This window comes from Puma concolor, chromosome B1, assembly GCF_028749965.1.
Source record: "Puma concolor isolate L17-30 chromosome B1, mPumCon1.1.hap2, whole genome shotgun sequence".
In the NCBI taxonomy this organism is placed as follows: Eukaryota; Metazoa; Chordata; class Mammalia; order Carnivora; family Felidae; genus Puma; species Puma concolor.
The window spans coordinates 120,838,344-120,853,142 of NC_141670.1; the positions used below are offsets into that span (position 1 = coordinate 120,838,344).

Sequence of the window (14,799 nt, forward strand, 5' to 3'; positions counted from 1 at the left end):
AAAAAAAAGATTTATCTAAGCTAATGTTTTACACATCTTGTTTAAAATTTTTTCTCTTTTTTTAGCAAATGGCACAAAGTAAACCTGATTTTTGAGGGTGTTGATACAGTTGCAAAAATCCTGCTAAATAGTGTTCCTATTGGGAAAACAGACAACATGTTCAAAAGATATGTAAGTATACAGTGACATCAAGTTAAAAGAAACCTCCCTGTATGTGTTTGTGTGTTAATTGTTGTGAGTAGAGAAAGGTAAGTGCATAATTAATTGCCCGTGCAGGTAGGTACAAGCTCTTTGAAGCACTGGGTAAATTACCTTCACACTTGCCACATTGTAGAATGATGAAAACACCACAGACCCTATAATGTTGTGAAGATTTAATAAGCTAATTATATAAAATGATTGGCACAGTTCTTGGTTCTTGGCACGTGAGAAGTGTTCAACAAATGCTGTTCCCTTCTCTGTTATTTGGTGATCCAGAGTTTCATGAGAATTGACAATTGACAAACTATTAAAAAAGAAAATGCTCCATCCTGTCTGGAATGCTTACGTTAAGATATCATGTTCTCATCTCCCTGCAAGGGTCAACTTTTCAAAACAAAAATAACTTATGACTTAGAAATACATGCTGTTCATACCAGAGAGTCAGGTTGTCCTGAAGCATCTAGGAAATCCTTGGCAGTTCAAGGCCATATGTAAATAGCCAGAGCAGACATTCCAGGGCTAAAGATATTTTCTGCTTGCTCTCTTTGCCTAAGACCATCATCTGTCAGTAAAAATAGAAGGAGAAACCTAGAAATCTACTTTTGGGTAGGAGAATGTGCTCAGTTGTAACCGTAAGCAGGCAACTAAGTTACACTGTTTCAGTGAAGTGCTTTCTTCTGCAAAAAAGGCTAACCCTAAAGATTTCAATTATTTTATGCATCTTTCATACATTTTTGCATATCTATATCTAAAGTTTTACACACAGGCCTACTTCCACATCTGTTCTTTCCTTTAATGCAGAGCTTTGATATTACCACTGTGGTTAGAAATGTGAACTCCCTTGAGCTGCGTTTCCAGTCCCCAGTGTTGTATGCGGCGCAGCGGAGCAAAGCTCACACTAGCTACTGGGTGCCTCCAGACTGCCCTCCGCCTGTGCAGAAGGGCCAATGCCACGTCAACTTCATTCGAAAGGTAACAGTCTTGCCAATGGAGGGGGCTTTAGCCTTGATGATGGGAGGTGCCGATGTGGAAAATGCTTGTTTGAAGACACCGTCATATTTCAGAATTTGGGCATCTCTTTCCTGTCTGCTTCATGGGATTGAAAACTTGAAATCAGAACCAGAAGATTTATGAATTTTTGTGGAGAATCTTTGCCTTCCTAGGTTTCCATCCTGAAGCATGCTTCAGAACTTAGGTAACAACAGAAAAAGAAGAAAAATAGGTGACTGATACTGTAAGTGCACAAAGTATTTTTTAACATTTAGGTTTATCAAACTTTTCACCAGAATGTGAGGTTCATATGTATTAGTGACTCTTGTTACTTGGAAGCCTTCTGCAGATATTAATATATTTGCTGATATATTCCAGCAGTTTAGTGCTAGGTTTTCATATAATCTAACAAAAATGACAAAATCCACAAGGTGATTATTTATTTATTTATTTTTTTGAGTTTCATCTGACTTTAAATGACTTGAGTTTATTCCATTATGTAGTTGGATTTTCTATGTGGCATTTAGTTTTTGTTTTTTTGTTCTTTACAGTTTATTTATTTATTTTGAGAGAGACAGAGACAGTGTGAGTGGAGGAGGGGCAGAGAGAGGGAAAGAGAGAATCCCAAGCGCAGAGCCCGATTCAAGGCTCGAACTCATGAACTGTGAGACCGTGACCTGAGCTGAAACCAAGAGTCAGACACTTAACCAACTGAGCCACCCGGGCTTCCCTGTGGCATTTAGTTTTTAATTTTATTTAAGAAATTTTTAATTGTGGTAAAATACGCACACCACACAGTTTGCCATCTTAGCCATTTTTAATTGTGTAGTTCACTAGTATTAAGTATATTCACTTTGCTGTGAAACCGATCTCAAGAATTGTTTCATGAGGCAAAACTGAAAGCCTATACCCATTTAAAAACAGCTCCTTATTTTCCCCTCCAGCCAGCCCCTGGAAACCACCATTCTTTCTGTTTCTGTGAGTTTCACTACTCATCTAAGTGGAATCATACTGTCCTATTCGTCACACAAATCCTATTTGACTTGTTATGCCTGGCTTATTTCACTTAGTGTGATGTTCTCCATGTTGTAGCATGTGTCTGAATTTCCTTCCTTTTTAAGCCTGAATAATATTCCATTCTATGGAATGGGTCACTGGAGCCTCCGGTGCCCCAGTGCCCGCGGGTCTCTTTGAGACCCTGCTTTCAGTTCTTTTGCATATATCCCAAGAAGTGGGATACTGGAGTGTATGGTAATTCTATTTTTAACTTCTTCAGAAATTGGCATGTAGTTTTAACAACAAATATAATCCTTGGTTTCATTGTGAAGATACAAACTGTATTTTTCCGGTACTTGTTAGCAAAAACCTCAGTTGATAAATTCTGATTATTTACATTAGGTGGCTCTCTTCAGAATGGATGGATTAATCATTAGGTTGTGTTTCCGTAATATAAGTACTAAGGTCAAAATTATACCCCCTCTTGCTAAAGTTGTGTCAGTACCTTTTTTTTTATTTTTTATTTTTATTTATTTATTTTTAAAATTTACATCCAAGTTAGTTAGCATATAATGCAGTAATGTTTTCCAGAGTAGATTCCAGTGATTCATCCCCTATGTATAACATCCAGTACTCATCCCAACAAGTGTCCCCCTTAATGCCCCTTACCCATTTAGCCCATCTCCCCCCACAACCCCTCCAGCAACCCTCAGTTTGTTCTCTGTATTTAAGAGTCTCTTATGTTTTGTCCCCCTCCCTGTTTTAATATTATTTTTGCTTCCCTTCCTTTATGTTCATCTGTTTTGTATCTTAAATTCTTATTTGAATGAAGTCATCTGATTTTTGTCTTTCTCTGACTGACTAATTTCACTTAGCATAATACCCTCCAGTTCCATCCACCTAGTTGCAAATGGCAAGATTTCATTCTTTTTGATTGCTGAGTAATACTCCATTGTGTGTGTGTGTGTGTGTGTGTGTGTGTGTGTGTGTGTGTGTATATCACATCTTCTTTACCCATTCATCCATTGATGGACATTTGGGCTCTTTCCATACTTGGCTACTATTGATAGTGCTGCTATAAACATTGGGGCGCATGTGCCCCTTTGAAAGAGCACACCTGTATCCCGTCTTTAAGGACACTTTTAAATTTCAGTTCTGACCTTTATATGGTCTTTCTTTAAGCACTTCAAATATTTGGTAGCAATTTGCTTGACTGTTTTAGGTGTAGTATCAGTCTCTTAATATAAGCATTTGCTCCTGTTACTATAAAGGAATCATCTGTAACTGAACACTCAGGTATTCAATGGAATACTATGTACTTATACTTCTGTTTATAATTCATCTCTTGTTTCTGGTCTTCGGCGTCAAATGGCACAATGGTTTGAATACTAAAGTTTGCACTTTTTCTCTCTCCTCTTCTATCTCTCATCTTCTATCAGAATGAGGACTTCCTGAATCCTAATTTACTTTTCATGTCTTCAATAAAATGATATATATGTTATGCACATATCCGTGTAGTATTTTTCCTCTGCCCCCCATTCAATCTGTGGCATTTAAAACACAGTTTCAGGTTATCCTGATAGAACAAAGCCCTCGTCCCTGAAATCAAGAATCAGACCCATGACTCTGCCCTCACAGTGTGTGGAGCACTAACCCTGGGGCAGACTTGCCAGAACAGTGAATTGTGTCTTATTGTTTCTGGCTATACCGACATGGTCCATTGGGAAGAGGCCTGAATTGGGAGAGCAAGGCAGGAATCTTAGATCTGAATTCTGGATTTATGACCCATAAAGATCTTAGGGAAGTCCATCGTTTGTGAATGGAGCTAATCCCTTCTCTTCTTGACTGTGTCGGTAAGAGCATATAGTGAAATAATAATGTGAATGCAATTTGCATACTGTAGAGTGCTATACAGCTATTCAAAATGTAGAGTGGGAGGGGGCTCCTGGGTGGCTCAGTATATTAAGCATCTAATTCTTTATTTCAGCTCAGGTCATGATCTTGCAGTTGTGAGATCCAGCCCCATGTCAGGCTCTTCACTGAGGCTCTTCTCTGCCCCTCCCCTGTTCAAGAGCATGCTCTCTCTCTCTCTTTTTCTCTGTCTCTCTCTCAAAGTAAATAAACATTAAAAAAACAAAATGTGGGGCGCCTGGGTGGCGCAGTCGGTTAAGCGTCTGACTTCAGCCAGGTCACGATCTCGCGGTCCGTGAGTTCGAGCCCCGCGTCGGGCTCTGGGCTGATGGCTCAGAGCCTGGAGCCTGTTTCTGATTCTGTGTCTCCCTCTCTCTCTCTCTGCCCCTCCCCTGTTCATGCTCTGTCTCTCTCTGTCCCAAAAATAAATAAACGTTGAAAAAAAAAATTAAAAAAACAAAACAAAACAAAAAACAAAATGTAGGGTGGTGTTATTACTTATTTTGGAGACTTATTTCTATAATTATAGACTTATAAGTGTGTAACTGATTATATGCAGTTAGTGGGGTAGAGATATCAGCACAAACCCCCTCTTGTCTCTGCTTCCTTCTCTGTCCTGCCTGGATGGTGTGACCTCTCACTTCAGCTACTCTCTTAGCTATATTCTCCACCATCCTCCTTGTTTTCCACCTACATCTCTGGACATTCCTTCTAAGTTGCTTTATCCAGATCAACCTCCACCTCCCGGAAGTTATATTATTCATGCTTCTTTCTGTTATAGGCACTTCCCTTCTCTCATTTTATATCCTGTCTAGACTATCTCATTTAGCTTCACTTCTTCAATAACCAGTCGAATTTCTAATGACTTCTAATATTGTATCTTCAGTCCAGACTTCTCTTCAATTCCAGACCTTATACTGGATTGCCTATCTGGCATCTTCACCTGCCCGATTCCTGGGGACCTAAAGATTCAGGATGTCCAACACTGTGCTTGGATCTAAACCCTTCTCCCAGGGCTCCCTGTCTGGCTGAATGGAATGCCATCCAGAACAGTTGCTAAAGCCAGAAACCTAAGAGTTATTTTTGGTAACTCCCTCTCTCTCTCTTCCCTCCTCCAACACACCACTGAGTCATTTTGACCATGTGGACATTATGACTTTAATAGTTCCTAAATCTTCCCATGCTGTATTTCTACTACCATGCTTGAGTTCAATCTATAATAATTTCTTGCATGAAATATTGCCCTGACCACCTAACTGGTATCCTGCAACCTCATTTGCCTTCCTCCAATTAATTTTCTACAGAACAGCCAGAATGTTCTTTTCAGACAAAAATCATTACAGCACTTCCTTCTTAAAACGCTTCAACAGCTTCTCATTGCCTTTAGGCTAAAGTAATGGGTCTTAGTTCTGTCTGGCTTATGCCCATTTCTCCAGTTTTCTCTCTGTCTCTTCCCATCATTCCCTCTTCATCTCCTGCAATGTACCATAGTTTCTTGCACCTCAAGGCTTTTGTACATGCTGTTCCTTCTGAAAAGGATGCTTTTACTTCCTTCTCCCCTAAACACACTGGACAAATGGTACTTACCCTTCAGATCACCATGTAAAAGTCACTATTATTCAGGGAAACTTGTTCTGACACTCCCCACCCCCCGCCATTATACTGTCCCCTGTCGACGTCTTTTGCATTTGTGATTGTTTGTTCAGTACCTGAGTTTCCTGCTGTACTGTGAACACTGTAAACAGAAGGACTGTCTGTTTTGTATACTGATGTACTTCCAGCCTGAAACAAAGAAGTCAGTTCACAAACATTTTTTGAATAAGTGAAAACTTTTATTTGGAGAAGTTGTATGAATAGGAGTGATTTGTAGCCCTTGGTGGGGAAAATAGTCTGCCTTATAAGATGTTGAATGTTTTTGCCCTCCTCCTTATTCCTGTCTCTAAGAAAGGAATTGTGTACCTGAATGAACTTATAAACTCTTCAGTAAATAACCCCAAGATGATTTTCATTCCAAACATGAGAATCTGATACAAATGTGGATGCTATGAAGTAGTTTTAATTCTTTGTCTCTGTAGTGGAAACTAATTTATCTCTCTCTTAGATAAATACAGATCTTATGAAATAATACTTTTTTTTTTTTTGAGAGAGAGAGGGCGCAAGCCAGGGGGAGAGTGGCAGAGGGGGAGAGAGACAGAGACAGAGACAGAGACAGAGACAGAGACAGAAAGAGAATCTAAAGAGGCTCAGTGCTGAGCATGGGGCTTGATCCCACTACCTTCAGATCATGACCTGAGCTGAAATCAAGAGTCAGAGTTGGATGTTCAACTGACTGAGCCACCCAGGCGCCCCAGCAAATAATACTTTAAATGAGAACAGTTTGCCAATTCCTCGGGCTCTGTTCTACAAATGTTCCATTCAGAAAAATCTCAGTACTCCCTCTTCCTCTGGTGCTTATTCCTTTTTATTTATTATTATTATTTTTAATTTTTTTACATTTTTTATGTTAAATATAATTTATTGTCAAATTGGTTTCCATACAACACCCAGTGCTCATCTCAACAGGTGTGCTTATTCCTTTTTAAAAGCTGAGCTCATAACCTCACATATTTGATTATCTTTATTTTTAAATGTTTCCTCATTTTTTATAGTTATTGCATTTAAATAGAATATTCTTTATGGTATTAAATTTAAATACAATGCTAAGTTCAGAGATATTTTGGAGAAGTTTAAAGAGTGACTAATTGTGTTGCTTCAGTATCATATGCTTTTGAAGAATAAATGTACATAATCAGATTTTATGTTCTTAAAACATTTCTGCCAAATTTAACTATGTTGCATAGGTTCCTATATGAGTTATTGTATTAGTTACCTACTGGTGTATAACAAATTATGCCCAAACTTACCAGCTTAAAATAACATTTTTTTTTCAACGTTTTTTTTTTTTTTTTTTTTTTTTATTTATTTTTGGGACAGAGAGAGACAGAGCATGAACGGGGGAGGGGCAGAGAGAGAGGGAGACACAGAATCAGAAACAGGCTCCAGGCTCCAAGCCATCAGCCCAGAGCCTGACGCGGGGCTCGAACTCACGGACCACGAGATCGTGACCTGGCTGAAGTCGGATGCTTAACCGACTGCGCCACCCAGGCGCCCCTTAAAATAACATTTTTAATCATAGTTTCTATCAGTCAGGAATCTGAAAGTGACTTAGCCGGGTGCCTCTGGTTCAAGGCCAGTCATGAGGTTACAGTCAAGCCAAGAAAGGACCAGGGCTGTGGTGATCTCATGGCTCTACTAGGTCTGAAGTGTCTGTGCCTAAGTTCACACATGTGGTAATCAGTAGGCCTCAGATTGGCTTCTAAACTCGCCATGTGGGCCTCTCCACTGAGCTGCCTCACAACATGGCAGCTGACTTCCCTCATGGCTAGGAGAGAGCAACAGTGAGCACCTAAAACAGAAACTGCAGTTTTTTTTATAACTTGGTTTTGGAAACGATATCACCTCTGCTGTATTCTCTTGGTTGGAAGTGATTCACTAGGTCTAATCCATACTCGAGGAGAGGGGATTGCATAGGGCATGAATACCAGGAGGGAATCATTGTAGGCCATTAAAAAAATTTTTTTTAACGTTTATTCATTTTTGAGAGACAGAGAGAGACAGAGTGTGAGGGGGGAGGGCCAGAGAGAGACACACACACAGAATCCGAAGCGGGCTCCAGGCCCTGAGCTGTCAGCACAGAGCCCGATGCGGGGCTCAAACTCACAAATTGTGAGACCATGACCTGAGCCGAAGTTGGACGCTTAACTGACTGCGCCACCGAGCACCCCAGTTGTAGGCCATTTTAGATGCTCCATATGGGACACACACATATACACAGAGTATGGACTTAATTGTATGTCTCCCCTGAGTTTTTATGCTGAAGTACTAATCCTCAGTGGCTGAAAATCTACCTTGTTTGGAGATAAGGTCTTTAAAGAGGTGATGAAGTTAAAGTGAGACCTTTAGGGTGGGAGATAGTCCAGTATGAATAATGTCCTTATAAGAAGAGGAAATGCATGTGTGTGTGTGTGCATGGAAAAAGACTGTGAAAACACAGTGAGAAGGTGACCCTCTGTAAGCCCAGGAGAGAGGCTTCAGAAGAAACCAAAGCTTCCCCCACTTTGATGTTGGATTTGCCAGGCTCTAGAACGGTGGAAGAGTAAATTTCTGTTGTTGAAGCCACTGGTCTGTAGTATTTTGTTATGGCCACCCTAGCAAACTAATATGCATGCATATAATATTTTAAAAGAAAAAGCTTTTCACAGTTGTTTAAATGTCATGGTAATTGGAATGCATCTCCCCCCCCCCCCCCCCCTGGAAATTACAGGAGCAGAGTTCCTTTAGTTGGGACTGGGGGCCGTCCTTCCCTACCCAGGGCATCTGGAAAGATGTCAGAATCGAAGCCTATAATGTTTGTCATCTGAACTTCTTCACGTTTTCTCCTATCTACGGTAAGCTAAGAGATGTGCTTTCTTGTTTGTCTTTTTTGAGCCTCCTCTATGTTATAAGCATTGGGTTTATAATCTGAAGATATAGGTATACTTTCCAGAAGTTCATTTAAAAAGAATTGGGGGGGACATTAAATTTCTATGTGTGAAAAATACACACAGACTGTGATTTGTCATGAAAATTTACAGTATAAAGCAGGAAGGAGGTAGATAGATACTTTTAAACATATTTTGAAAAGAAGATGAGAGAAAGCCAGAGTAGCTCTGGGTTTTTCTGAGCTAAGTGTACCTTCTAAAAGGCCTGCTGTTTTGTGCTCCTCCCTGCGGCCTCTGTCCCCGCTTTGAGAACTTCACTGTGCCGAGGTCTTGATTTGCTTTGATCACTGCGCGTTTTCTCCTCTGAAGGCCATGCCACGCTAGCCTTGTTAAGAGTTGAAAATAAACCGGAACGCACACAGAGCATACAGAAAATTTTGTAAGATAAAGAAAACTACTTTCTCAGCCAAAGGAATGATTCCCAAGACAGGAGCACTGAATAAACTGTCAGAAATTTCACTGAGGTCCACGAATCCATGAAGAGCCGGTCAGATATTTTTGTTGAGTTGTTTGCCCAGCACTGTGTGTGTGTGTTTGTTTGTTTAGAAAGGAACTAGAGTTAGTATACTCGTGCCTGCACATTGGTGGAGATAAGGGAGGGAAGATATGAACAGTTACACCAAACAAGACTGTGTAATAACCTTGTGGGGTGGGACGCTGGTAGTTCAGAAGATCAAAGATCAGTGAGGATTTGAGAAGTCAGGGAAATCGGTGAAGGGGGATCTTGAGTGATACCTTGCGAGGCTCGGTCCAGTGACGTGCAGGCCTACCTGGATGGAATCAGCAAGCAAGAATGTGGCGGTGTGTCTGTGTAAGAGTCCTGGTGACCTGACATTGCTGTTCCATCCAGCCAAATCAGTCTTGTAAAGGCAGAAGACAAAAAAAAAGCAAATCAGAGATGGTTGATAATTGAGGTTGTTAGGTGCTGCTGGCATTTTTAAATGTTAAAAAGGCATGAAAAGACGCAGTTTAAATTGCGTGTGCAAATGTGGCTGCCCACAGCTCTCTAGTTTAGTGCTTCTAAAGTATTCAGAGGTATGACTTGAACTGAGTTCTGCTACTAAAATCAAAGGATGGTTCATTCTTCCCCATCCCCACCAATATTTTTTTCTCAGGTATATAATAAAATCCAGTGTGAGGAGAGGTCTGATTTCGCAAGAAGTTATTTATTTCATTGTTTTGAAGCTTAATCAGTGTTTTGGGCGGTTTGCAAGAAGTGCTATGAATACTAAATACCCTGATATCTGAAAACATTTGAATAACACTGCTCTAGTTTAATTTAAAATTTTGAATATGAAGCTAAACATTTCTTCCTGAGTATGAGTCATTACAGTTCAGTTTATTAGTCACTAGTGACTGGGTGAATTTTGTCTGGATTAAATCAACTTAAATGAGGTTTAAAATTTAATTTAGATTCAGTGTAATCAATTCCCCGTGTCAACTACATTTTTCCTATTTTGTGACTGCAGTATATTTCATACTTAACATATAGAAAAATGTTTCCTGTTCATAGGATATGCCCTGTGCATATCAAGCAGTAATTCTTATACTTCTGATTAATTTTATAGACTTCAATTTGGTTATTTGATGTAATAAAGACAATTGAAGCATAAACACGTAAAAGTGAGATGAAGAGGGGCGCCTGGGTGGCGCAGTCGGTTAAGCGTCCGACTTCAGCCAGGTCACGATCTCGCGGTCCGTGAGTTCGAGCCCCGCGTCAGGCTCTGGGCTGATGGCTCAGAGCCTGGAGCCTGTTTCCGATTCTGTGTCTCCCTCTCTCTCTGCCCCTCCCCCGTTCATGCTCTGTCTCTCTCTGTCCCAAAAATAAATAAAACGTTAAAAAAAAAAAAAAAAGTGAGATGAAGAACTTCCTTTAGGAATTTTTTCCAGAATTTTTTTTTTCAATTTTTCTTTGAAAGACAGCAATCATCCCTGAAATCAATAGATATTTAAAAGTTGAAAAATAATGGGACGCCTGGGTGGCTCTGTTGGTTAAGTGTCTGACTTCAGCTCAGGTCATGATTTCACGGTTCGGTTTGTGAGTTTGAACCCCATATGGGGCTCTCTGCTGTCAGTGCAGAGCCTGCCTGGGATCCTCTGTCCTCTCTCTGCCCTCCCGCCCCCCCCCCCCCTTCATGCACACACACTTTCTCTCTCTCAAAATAAAAAACACGTTTAAAAAAAGAGAAAGTTGGAAAATAATAAAGAGAATAAGCTAATATTTTTATGCATTTATTTGGTACATAATTTGAGGCAGGCATTGTGAGAGGCACTAAAAGTTTTTTATTTATTTATTTTTAATTTTTTAATGTTTTATTTTTGAGAGAGAGACAGACAGAGTGCGAGCGGGGAGGGGCAGAGAGAGAGGGAGACAGAATCTGAAGCAGGCTCCGGGCTCTGGGCTGTCAGCACAGAGCCTGAAGAGGGGCTCAAACTCACGGACCGTGAGATCATGACCTGAACTGAAGTCGGACGCTTAACCGACTGAGCCACCGAGGCGCCCCAAGTTTTCTTAAAAGGATTAGTTTGTAGTTAAAACCAGATACATGTATTTTTTCTTTAAAATCAAATCTTTTAATTTTTAAAATTTAAGCATGAAATGAGGTTGGTCAGAACCAAAGCAAACAGTGGCTATCTCTGGGTAATAGTGCTACACACAGTTTGTATTTTATTCTTCTGCTCAACTGTCTTTTCCAGATTTCTATGCTGAGCTTATATTGTTTCTGTATTAAGGGAAGAAAGCAGTTAAGAGACTCTATTTAGTAATTTCAGCCAACTCATTAGGAAAGGCTAAATGAATTTGACTGTGTGGCACTTTCTGCTTTCTCCCTGCTGAGGCTACAAAAAGATCACCTTTTTGCTTCTCCAAATGTTCAAATCATTTCTGAATTTAAAATTGGTGAGTTTACCACTGAAGAGCAAATGACCAACCACACTCCCCAGTTTAATTGTGTGCAGAAAAAAGGCTCTTTATTTTTTGAAAATTAACTTCAAATTCTTGTGAGTTAGTTTACTTTATGTATATAATAAATGTATCATTATATATATATTTTTTCCTTCTCTGCATTCTCAGTCCTTATGATGGAGGTTTCTAAACTTTTCATTTTTCAGTATTCTGTAGTCATTTGTTTGATTTTGCCCTAACCTCAGCTTCCTCAATGATTTTCACATATTCTTAATTTTTAACATAGTAAGAACAAATTTATATTTGAAAAAAATACTGAGGTCAAAGGAAAGCAAGAATTACTCCTGTTATATCTTAACTCTTGCCATTTATCTAGATATTTAAAGATACCAATTCATTGATGTGACTTTCTTTAAAACCTTATTAGAAAATATTTATTTGAATAATTCCTCCTTAGCCCTGAAATATTCTAACTCAGGTTTTATTTTTTTTATCATTAAAAAAGATTTTTTTCAATGTTTATTTTTTTGAGAAAGAGAGAAACAGAGTGTGAGCAGGGGAGGGGCACAGGGAGAGCGAGACACAGAATCAGAAGCAGGCTCCAGGCTCCGAGCTGTCAGCACGGAGCCCAATGTGGGGCTCGAACCCATGAGCCAGCCGTCAGATCATGACCTGAGCTGAAGTCGGCCGCTCAACCACTGAGCTGCCCAGGAGCCCCTCTAACTCAGCTTTTAAATAGCAGTAGCTGTTTAGGCACCCACATTTTCAGTGTTCTGGACGGTGAAAGACTGACTCTGGTGCAGAAAAGGGAAGCTCAGATGTTTTTTACTGGGTGTAGAAACCCAGCAAGATTCTCCTGTTCTTCTCTCTAGGGAAGGGGGTGGAAGAATGCCCTGCTGGGGGAGGGGAGGGGAAAGTCTGGCTGGACCTGGGTTTCCAAGGGCTGTGGGAAGGAGAGTTAGGGAGAAGATAGCTGGTAGGGGTGGATGCCCCAATTCCAAAGATTAGGACATTTATAAGCGAATGATGTGGCCCAAACTGCACGCCCTGCGTGGCAGCGGTGGGTGCTGGTGGTGGTGTCTGTGCGAGAGACCCAGAGACAAAGTGAGAGAGGGGGAGAGAAAGAGATACATATATTCATTTGTTGATCATCTTCTCCATGCTAGGTCTTTCATATGTGTAATCATATTTGTAATATTTGTGAATCGTTCCCATTATGCCCCAAAATTTATTAGGCAAGGATGATCGTCTGGTCTTACGAGCTTTTCATAAGCTTACTTACACACATTAAGTCCAAATTATGTAAGTGTGTTCTGATGAAATGCTACATTGTTTAATCTTTCATTACCACAGTCAGAAAGAAAAAAAAAAAAAACAGCACAGAGGTGTTTTCAGTATGTGAACCCTCCTCTTGAGCTGAGGTGAGCTGTACATCTTTGACCTGTGTGTAGGCGCTTCCATCCTACCCAGAAATGCTGTCATCTCCCACCCTATCCAAATATACTTGCTGCCTCAGCCTAAAGCACCCACTCCTTCCAACTCAGAAACCTAGCCTGTGAGTTGGAGAGGTGAGTTTAGCTTTCGGTTTGACCTCGGCCTGCCCAGCAGAAGCCTGTGTTGAAGGTCATTGCAGCCCTTTGCCTATAGTGAATATAATGCAATAAAGCAAAGATTTGTCAATCTTGGTTAATGCAATCTTTTTGAATGCATTCATTTTGCATCACTTTCTCATTCCTCTTTGAATTACTTCATTCATCGAATAACAGCATTTACCCTTGAAAATATCTTTATGGGTAGGTAGGTTGCTTGAATGATCTCTCCTGTGATTAGCTACCTTGTTGCCTGAGTAGATTTTTTGCCCTGGAATTTACCAATTTATCCTTGTTTGGGGGAGATTTTGCTTTGCGTCTCTTCTGCTTTAGTTTCCTCTTTGAGGATTTTGTCCTGCTGAGTAAGCAAGGAGATCTTGCTGCTTGGTAAAGAAGGGGAAGACAGCTGTTGTAACTAACTGTGAGCCTGCCTTTCTGGCTAATGCAAGCTGTTCGCTCTTTGAAAAGCAGCTGCGGAAGGCTGTCCTATAATCCTAGCAGGAACACAGGAAAATATCCTATGTTTGAATTTAAATATTCGGTGGCTTGGTCATTTCAGCTTGTTGTCATTACTGTTTCTTCACTGCAGCTTTTCATCACCTATTAAAGATGTAAGGAGCAAGCGGGCAGAAGGAGGAGCTGTTAGATGCTCAGCAGGGTGAAGCTAATCAAGGCAGCTATCTTTGAATAGCTTTTTCCCCCCAATGAGATGAAGCATCGTTTTTCATCTTACATAAGCAACCTATCATCCTTTGCAGATCCTTCCCATGCTGACCCGAATGTTCTTCCATTTCATTGCTAGTTCTTAACCCCCCAGATGCCATCGTGTGTTCCTAACCATGACTTTTGGATATATTTTGTTCCTCTAAGTAGGTTTACCATCTTGCATTTTTTGGTTGGGGTATAATTTATAGGGCCTGTCAAGGTTTACAGACAGTACATAATTCAAGAAATATACTTCTACTGTTTGATGCTCCCATAACTGTTGTTATGCTTTTATGAGATAGTTTAGGTTACAAAGATGGTATTTTTTTTTTCAACGTTTTTAATTTATTTTTGGGACAGAGAGAGACAGAGCATGAACGGGGGAGGGGCAGAGAGAGAGGGAGACACAGAATTGGAAACAGGCTCCAGGCTCTGAGCCATCAGCCCAGAGCCTGACGCGGGGCTCGAACTCACGGACTGCAAGATCGTGACCTGGCTGAAGTTGGACGCTTAACCGACTGCGCCACCCAGGCGCCCCACAAAGATGGTATTTTGACAAATGAAGAAACTGTGGCAACGTGTAATTATGAATTAGGAGAGGGTCAGACACATTCTCTATGTTTGTAGATTTCAGTGTTCTTTTTCACAGACCCTTTTTTTTATTAAGAGGCTAACATTTTAATGTTACATTCTCCCCCAAATGCTTTGTTTCACATTGAATGTACCTTATATTTTGACTTAAGATTCTGAAAGGCCTTTGCTTTGTTTTTTTATCATTTTATTTTATTTTCTTCATTATGATAAGTGTACTCTTTAATCCCCATCACCTATTTCACATATCCCCCCACCCACCTCCCCTCTGGTAGCCATCAGTTTGTTCTTTATAGTTAAGAGTCTGTTTTTTGGTTTGTCTCTCTCTCTC

General features: G+C 40.3%; 1 protein-coding gene across 4 annotated transcripts in view; it reads left to right on the top strand.

Moving 5' to 3' along the window:
* MANBA (mannosidase beta) overlaps positions 1 to 14,799 on the top strand; it is a 114,210-nt gene that overhangs the window by 21,396 nt on the left and 78,015 nt on the right. For all 4 annotated transcript variants that reach the window (XM_086704487.1, XM_086704486.1, XM_025921823.2 and 1 more), the window contains exons 3-5: positions 66 to 171; positions 1,003 to 1,173; positions 8,462 to 8,585. In XM_086704487.1, coding sequence (XP_086560613.1) covers positions 66 to 171; positions 1,003 to 1,173; positions 8,462 to 8,585 — 401 coding nt within the window. The remainder of the gene's footprint in view (positions 1 to 65; positions 172 to 1,002; positions 1,174 to 8,461; positions 8,586 to 14,799) is intronic.